This window comes from Sinocyclocheilus rhinocerous, unplaced genomic scaffold, assembly GCF_001515625.1.
Source record: "Sinocyclocheilus rhinocerous isolate Xijiao unplaced genomic scaffold, SAMN03320098_v1.1 scaffold861, whole genome shotgun sequence".
Taxonomy (NCBI): Eukaryota; Metazoa; Chordata; class Actinopteri; order Cypriniformes; family Cyprinidae; genus Sinocyclocheilus; species Sinocyclocheilus rhinocerous.
Genome location: NW_015640043.1, coordinates 99,268 through 107,858, shown reverse-complemented (window position 1 = coordinate 107,858; position 8,591 = coordinate 99,268). Strand labels below are relative to the sequence as shown.

General features: G+C 37.7%; 2 protein-coding genes across 2 annotated transcripts in view; one reads left to right on the top strand and one right to left on the bottom strand.

Annotated features, from left to right (window-relative positions):
• Positions 1 to 436: 436 nt before the first annotated feature.
• Positions 437 to 1,246, bottom strand: LOC107752337 (leucine-rich repeat-containing protein 10-like). The gene has a single exon (XM_016568287.1). It carries the CDS (start codon positions 1,244 to 1,246, stop codon positions 437 to 439), a length of 810 nt encoding a protein of 269 aa, XP_016423773.1.
• Positions 1,247 to 5,336: 4,090 nt separating this feature from the next.
• Positions 5,337 to 8,591, top strand: part of LOC107752336 (CCR4-NOT transcription complex subunit 2-like) — a 12,469-nt gene continuing 9,214 nt past the window's right edge. The window contains exons 1-4 of the mRNA XM_016568286.1: positions 5,337 to 5,384; positions 6,453 to 6,575; positions 7,966 to 8,038; positions 8,451 to 8,519. Of these exons, the coding sequence (XP_016423772.1) occupies positions 6,465 to 6,575; positions 7,966 to 8,038; positions 8,451 to 8,519 (253 nt within the window). The 5' untranslated portion in view covers positions 5,337 to 5,384; positions 6,453 to 6,464. The remainder of the gene's footprint in view (positions 5,385 to 6,452; positions 6,576 to 7,965; positions 8,039 to 8,450; positions 8,520 to 8,591) is intronic.

The following is an 8,591-nucleotide window of genomic DNA, read 5'->3' as shown; positions in this document are numbered from 1 at the left end:
GTTAAGGCAAGAAGTAGGACCCGTGTAAATATCGGATTAGCTTGAGAGAACTGAAGGAGCAGAAGGCCCGCGATCGGACTCCGAGGTTGCTTTGTTTCTTCTCAATAGGTGAGTAACACCGTGTCTACAACAGCTAAAGTCTGCCTACACTGGACGCGATCAAACGACCGTTGAAAACCATTTGAAATTTGTGTCAGCACGTCATAAATAAAACCCCGCAGCAGTTTTCTGTCGGGTATTTGTTGAAAAAAATGACCCTTATGACTGGTTTTGTGGTCCAGGGTCACATATATATATATAATAAAAATGTAAAAGACACTACATTCATAGTGCAATGACCTCAGTATTTCCCCAGTCTTCCTCTGCAGTTCCATCAGTATCAACATGCTCTTTGTATAGCAGCTTGATCTACGGTTCTTCTTCTGACTGATCTTCTTCACTCGTTCTCTTCCAGTGATCCCTGCGCCTTCATGCCTGCTTTGGCAACCTTTCCGTCACCTTCATCTTCCTCATCATCAGAGCTGTCGGCCCAGCGGCCTACCCGTCTCACACCCTCGTCCACCACTGGAGCATTAACGCAAGGATTGTGGTCGTAGATGACAAGCTTCAAGCCTCTCAAGTAGGCAAGCGACGGAAACTGGCGAATACGATTACGGTCCACATCGATCACCTCCAAGTAATGCATCTTCAGCAGCACGGGGGGGAAATCATTTAGCAAGTTTCCTGCTAACCAGATGCTGCGTAGCTCCTCCAGTCGCTCGAGCTCAGCCGGTAACCTATGTAGCTGATTGTATCCCAAATGCAGGGTCTTGATGTTGGGAAGCTCACATATTACTCGAGGAAACTTGGTGAAGCAGTTGGTCTCCAGCCACAACGTTTTAAGCTCGGTGAGATGCCGCAGTTCCTTCGGCAGTCTGTACAGTCGGTTATTACCGAGGTAGAGGATGTTTAGCTGAACGAGGCTGCATATGACCAGAGGAAGCTCCTCGAAACAATTGAAGTCCAAGGCTAGAATCTGGAGCTTCTGCAGGTTTCGCAGTTCTGGCGGCAGGTTGCTCAGGTGGTTGTCACTCAGGTAGAGTTTGACTAGTTCATCGAAGGCAGAAGCTCTGATGGGAAGGCGACGTAACTGCCGGCTACTCAGGTCTAGAGTACGATCAAGGGGCATCTCCTTCAAGTCGCATAAGAAACGTTGACATCTCTCGGAGGGCACGAAGGCGACAGCACCTCGCACTACATTTCCCATCTTCTCGGTCCACATTCATGGTCTCTTCAGAAACAAAATAAGGGTTCATAAAATAATGGTACACTCTTAAAAACAAAGGCTCCAACAGGAGGTTTTCACAGCAATCCCATTGAAAAACCATTTTTGATTTTCCAAAGAACCTTTCAGTGACCACTTCTTAATAGAACCTTTTTTGCTTATTGTGAAGTACATAAAAATCTAAAGAACTTTTTTCCACTATAAAGAACCTTTTGTGGAATGGAAAGATTCCACGGATATTGAAGGTTCTTCATGGAACCATAAATGCCAATAAAGAACCCTTATTTTTAAGAGTGTTGACCAGTCTTATGAATGGCACAATGAAAAGACAAGATAAAAACTTGAATGTTCCTTTCGGCTTACCAGGTTGCAGAAAACGTAGATCTTCATTTAGCATCAAGCTTTTTTGACACAAGGAATGAGACGATGGGCGGCAGTGTGGTTTTTCATGCTCCTGTGTTCTGCTGACACCTCTGCCCTGCCAGACACAGACAGCACCAGAGATGACATTCCGCACGCTCCTCCCTATTCCGGCTAAATGATTTCTTCCAGCGCTGGAAGGTGGAGCTGGCCGGGAGCTGTGATAAGACTAAAGTTGTCATGTGATTAAGGAATTTGAGGGTCATCTGAGACCTTCTATTTAAGCACTTATCTCAGTCAGGACCCTCTGCATAACAGAGACCATTTGAGTGCACCACCCCAAAGACAAGACTTGCCCAGTTATGGATAACCAACAGAGGCTGTCGATATCACATGGCATACCACAGTATTTGGATTTAGGATGTGCATCGTGGAGAGGAATTCTGGTGTGGTACAGGGAAGCTCTGGCCAAACACATTTCTATTACTACATTTGAAAATTTCACTGCTGGTTAAAACTAAACAACCAAATTGGCATTTAAACTACTGACATATATCTCTGTGCCATCTATATTCCCCCAGCAGAATCCCCTTACCATGATGAGGAATACCTGAACAAAATCCAATGATGTGGAGACTTTAATGCAAGAACTGGATCTGAACCCGATAACATAGATCCAAAGGGCAATGAATATATCTTTGGCCAAAACTCCCCGAGTCTCACAAGAAAACTTCCACCGAGAAATAATCTTGACCAAACTGTAAATAAAAATGGATCAGAGTTAGTGCATCTCTGCCGAGCTTTAGGCCTGTAATGGCAGGATCAGAGGGGACTCTTTAGGGAGGTTCACGTGTTGTTGTCACGTGTGACATGGACCCGTCCTCCTAAAATGTATCAGGTCCAGCAGAGATACAAATGGACTCCAGACAGCAGCAGAAAAATGTATCCAAGCTCTGATTTCTGAAGAACTGAAGAATCTAATCACTATATTTATAAATAAAAAAATAAACAAAGAAGGTGTTAATTTGGCTACAAATGAAATCAATTACATATTTCAAAAAGCAGCATATATAAGTGAATTGAAAAAGAAAGGCAAAAAATGCACTAAAAAACAACAAAAGATGAAAAATGGTTTGACTCAGACTGCAAAACATTAAGAAAAAAACTTAGAAAATTATCAAATCTGAAACATAAACAACCATACAACACCAACATAAGAACTGAATACTGTTCAAAACTAAAACAATACAAAGACACAATTATAGCAAAAAAGCAGCACCATCTGACCAAAAGTTTACAAGAAATAGAACATTCAATAAACCATAATCAGTTCTGGGATATGTGGAATAATCTGAGCACAACAAAACCAGAAGACCTACCAATACAAGATGGAGAAATTTGGACAATACATTTTGAAAACTTATATAAAGAAATCCCACCAAAACAACTCAATGACAATTATAATCTGATCAAACAAAATCTACAAACGTATGAAGACACAATTAAAAATAATCAAAATCCACTTGACTTCCCAATTACATATAAAGAATTGACAAACAAACTCGGTCTTTCAGAAAAAGCCCAGATGTCAGGAACACAGATACCAGTTCAGTCTAGGCAGCACCGCCCTAGAACACACGATGCAGTACACTTACCTCGGCCTGATCATCACTGCATCGGGGAGTTTCAGTTTGGCAGTGAATGCTCTCAAAGATAAAGCTCGAAGAGCTCTATACGCAATCAAGAAAAAATTCCAAAATATTGAAATACCGCTTCCAATTTGGTGTAAAATCTTTGATAGTGTGATTCGGCCCATAGTGCTGTATGGAAGTGAGGTTTGGGGTCCACTCAGTGATCAGAGCTACACTAGATGGGACAGACATCCAACAGAAGCCCTACACACAGAATTCTGCAAAATGATTCTAAAACTACAAAGAAAAACACCCAATAATGCATGTAGGGCAGAATTAGGCCGATTCCCATTGATTATTAATATGCATAAAAGATCCCTCAAATTCTGGATGCATCTTAAATCAAGTCCCACAGAAACGCTACATTTTAAAGCAATACAAACCCAAGAACTGAACCCCGAAAGGAGTCCACTCAGTCAGCTAGTTCTGAGATGTTATAATTTGTTACAGTTTAATACTTCTAAGATGTTATCATATTCCATTCTATTACTGTGATGTTCATTTAATTATTATTATTGTTATTGTATTATTATTTTTTATCTTTTTGTACATGTATGCTAAGCTTTGGCAATATTGTATCATTTACAGTCATGCCAATAAAGCAATTTTGAATTGAATTGAATTGAATTGAATTGAGAGAGAGAGAGAGAGAGAGAGAGAGAGAGTTATAGTTATAGGTTCACCATTGAGATCAAACCAGACTTGAAGTTGTTTTATGAACATTTTCTACACTTAAGATATCATTTTTCCCCCTATCAAAAATTAATATTGTTCCTTAATCCAAAAGTCGTAAATCACTTCTGAGTAAATGCAACACTTGATGATATTGCACTCCCAGGCATCCTTCTCACAACTCAAGGCTTAGCTAGTGGTCTATCAAAGGTCTCCAGTGATTTAGACTATGTCTGAGAACCCTCAAGTGCTGTCTGAAAGGCTTGAGTACCACTTCACACAGAGAACAGGCAGAAAGTGGGAAACGGGATCAAGTGAGTTATAACAATCACAACTAAATGTGATTTAAAATGTAAACGTTCAACATAAACCTCTGAGGACTATTTAACCACTTCTTTTAGGCTGCTCTAGGGGGTTAAGGGATAATGTATTTAAATATACATTAAAAAAAGGAACCAAAACTTCAAACTGTGGCTATGAACAGCTTAAATCTGGATTCAGGCAGATTTACTGAATGGAATGTATTTGTGAGTCTTTTACTGCGTGTGGAACTGACAGATGTCTTTCTTCAAACAATAGATATAGTTCACTCTAGATTTGTATGTTGTTACATAAAAGCATATCTTACAAAAGATTAGGAAATAAAAATAGCATTATCATGCATATTGACCATATTTTCTGTTGCTAAAGTAATATCAGCACGAAATGCTACTAGCATCTATGCTACATAGCAAGCTAGTGGCTTTGGATTTATGACTAAAATAGGGTCTTAGGTTAACATTATTCTAAGAAACCCCTTTAATGTGATGCAAGATCACCCCATCTGGCATTATTTTGCGATAATCACTGGCTAAATATACGTTTATAGCTGCAGTCGAGTGTAACATGAAACAGGCCATAGACTCATCAGCGAAAGGTTTACAACTCTTTTACAACTCAATCTTAAAAACCCTTTGTGTCAGACAGTTCAAATTACAGTGCAAATGTATGAATGCTTAATCAATGCGTTAGCTGCATCTGGCTGCAGATGTAAAATATACATTATAAATATTCTCTATGATTATAAGATAATCTGTATTCTAAGCAGGGTTTGTTAAATGGCTGATTACTAAATATTATTATAAAATATTATAATTGCAAAATATCAACTACTGAAACTGTGTGCCAATGATGTTTCAGATATAAAAAGAGTGACTGCAATCTGTTTCATCCCAATATAACATAATAAAATCTCACAAGTGCCCTTTAGAGTGTCTAATACACATCAGACTGTGTCCAGCACAATTTTCAGTCTAGTATGAAATAAACTGAAGGTCAGGGGGTCAGAGGGTAAAGGCTATTCCCCCAGCATTCTCGCCTGTAGGATACACAGCCATCTTGGATCTTGCGAGGAGAGGGTAAATTAATGCGGTTAGTCAATTACTTTTTCACCAAAAAACAGGGTTTGCATCGCATATACAGGGCCAAATGAACATTTGCAGCGTTATGCGCATATCCAAGCAGATATTAAGTCGCTGAATGAAGGCATTGACACGTTTGCACGGCTTTACTGGTTTCTGTTTTTGTTCGAGGCCAGAGTTAGCCGACTAGCGTTGAGCGCTAACAAAAACAGACAGCCGAAACTCAGGCCTAAGCCATTTAAACAGATAGATACATGTATTATGCATGGGCAGACATCTGTTATAAAACTAAAGTACCACGACTAGTATAGATTAGATGGTTCAATGTGTTTTGGTTTCCATTAAAACCTTTATTTATGCCGAAAATGTGTTATGTTTAGCAGCTACACAGCTAACGACAAAGCTAACTAGCTTTATATAAATGAGAAAATTTCGCGACATGCCATTATTTATTTAATTTATTTCTCCTTGTAGTTATGTGCGTAACATCATAACATGTAGGAACCAGTTTTAATATTATTAATAATGTTGCGGTATGTGGAAATGGGACTATGTTGAAGTATCTAACGTTAGCTAGTAATTGATGTTTCTTCATGGATTTAGCTGGTGAATTAAGCTGTTTTTGTGAGTGTTGTCAGGTGTCAGTTTGCAAAGCGATATTTATTTGTTTTCCAACCATACGGCAAATATCTGCTTTGTTTGAATGGATGAATAAATTATTTATTTAACCTCGTACCGCCATAGCAGCATTAAATGTTCTTATAGCATGAGTCTGTTCGCTGAATTACACAAGTTTCATCTTGCACATCTAATTGTAAGATTTAGGTGTAAATTGGGTTGACAAAATAGTCTGAACCTTTTTATAATGCACTTAAAATCAACATGTATCCTTGGTCTTGTTCTGCAGTGGTAATTCATTATTTATTACAAGTTCTGAGTTGTACTGTACGTTATATAGAAGAACTTGTTAATGATAGGTCTACTAGATGTGTGGAAAGATAATCTGGTGTGATTTTGGTTCAGGAATTAAATATCTTGGTTTTAACCATCTCCTCTCTTCTGTAGGTGACAAACGGAATGTTCAGTGCAACGAGAAAGAAGTTTGCGGAGGGGGTCGAAAGTGACTACTCTGATGAGAGCATGTACTATGGCCAGACGTCAATGTTCCCGCATCGATCGGAGAAAGACGTAAGCTGATACTAGTTAATTCATGATGGAACATAACTAATGTTATGTTAGTTGTGTCGAATGCTTTTGTTGACTGGAGGTCCGATAGAATGACAAAATATTACATTATTATTAATGCTTAATATTATATATTTCACTTCACGTTTCACTGTCAGCTTCTTCACTGACCTCACCACCAATAAAAAATATTTTTTAAGCAGATGTCAAAAAAGTATTTTAAAATGTATTAAAAATATTTATATAACACGTTTGTCAAAAAAAACTTTATTAATAATTTTAGTGGCACAAGTAATCTATACCAAACACTTATATATATATATACTGATAAATTACAATACTGAGACAATTCTTGATGCATTCAAGTCAGAATGGTCATGTTTACGAGTTGAGCGCACATGAACGCCAACATGAAGTCATAATTTCCAGACTTTTGAAGTTGGGAGCGTGTCAGAGAATCATGGTGGAAACTAATTATGACATAATTATAAATGTTCATGGTAGAACTTGGTGAAAATGGTATTTTGTGTACTGAAAACACTACACTTTAGCCGTTTTATGAGGAGAACTGAACTGCAAGTTGTGACGAACTGATTTTCATCTAATTCTAGATGGCAGCATTACAGTGATAAAATACACAGATGAAGCAAATACACATCTAATGTGCGTCATTTGTTCTTTATGTTGCATTGGCTCAAAAAAAGTGTTTCATTTGTCAGTAAGTGAAATATAGAGAGAGAAATGTTTATGAGACATATACAATACTCTTCAAAAAAAAAAATTTCAAATAAATTAATATTTTTATTCTGCAAGAATGTATTAAATTGATCCAGATTGTCAGTAAAAACATTTATAATGTTATAAAAGATTTTTTTCAAGTAAATGCTGTTCTTTTAAACGTTCTATTCATGAAGTATTGAAAAAAAATATCATATCGCAGAGTTTACACACAAATATTAAGCAGCACAACTGTTTTCAATATTTATAATAATAAGAAATGTTTCTTGAGCTCCAAATCGGCATATTAGAATGATTTCTGAAGGATCTTGTGACACTTAAGACTGGAGTAATGATGCTGAAAATTCAGCTTTGCATCACAGGGATAAATTACATTTTAAAATATATTCAAATAGAAAATGTTTCATTTAAATTGTAATAATGTTTAATGATATTACTGTATTTTTGATCAAATAAATGCCGACTGGGTGATAATAAAAAACTAAATTCGAAAACATGAAAAACTCTTACCGACCACAAACATTTGAACTGTAGTGTATATGTAAATATAAATGAAAATATAAAAATGTTTCTAATGCCTGTGTCTAATTAGTTGCCACATAATGTTAAAGCATGCCAATTCAAATGAGATGTTTTAACTTCTCTTGGTTTTCAGATGCTGCCATCTCCCTCGCCGTCATCGTCAGGTCAATTGTCACAGCTTGGTGCGAGTTTATATGGTCCTCAAAGTGAGTACAAGTCTTCAGTCCAGCTTATAGTACTGAAAAGTTGTTGTGCTGCTAATAAAAACACAATAAACTCTGATTCTGAGTAGGGCTGTGCGATTTGGGGGAAAATATCAAATTGCGATTTTTTTTACAGATCTTGCGATTGCGATTTGATTTGCGATTTTAAATTTGCAAAGTCAAGCTTCAGCTCAATATTGCCAATAATGTGTCTATTGGTTAGTAAGACTGCAACTCAAGGCTGGCAGTCATGCATATGCTCTGGAACAGAGTAATATCGCGTCCATATCGCAGGCTTTGCGATTAGGAAATTGCAACGTCTCAAATCGCGATTTCGATTCGATTTCGATTAATCGCACAGCCCTAATTCTGAGCACCATTCGATCCGTGTTTCTCTGCCTGACTCATTTTGTAGGTGCACTAGGTTTCTCAATAAGGGGCATGAGCAACAACAACCCTCAATTGAACCGGAATTTAACACAAGGCACTCAGTTACCGAGCCATAGCACCCCAACAACAGGCGTCCCAACAATGTCCCTCCACACACCACCTTCAC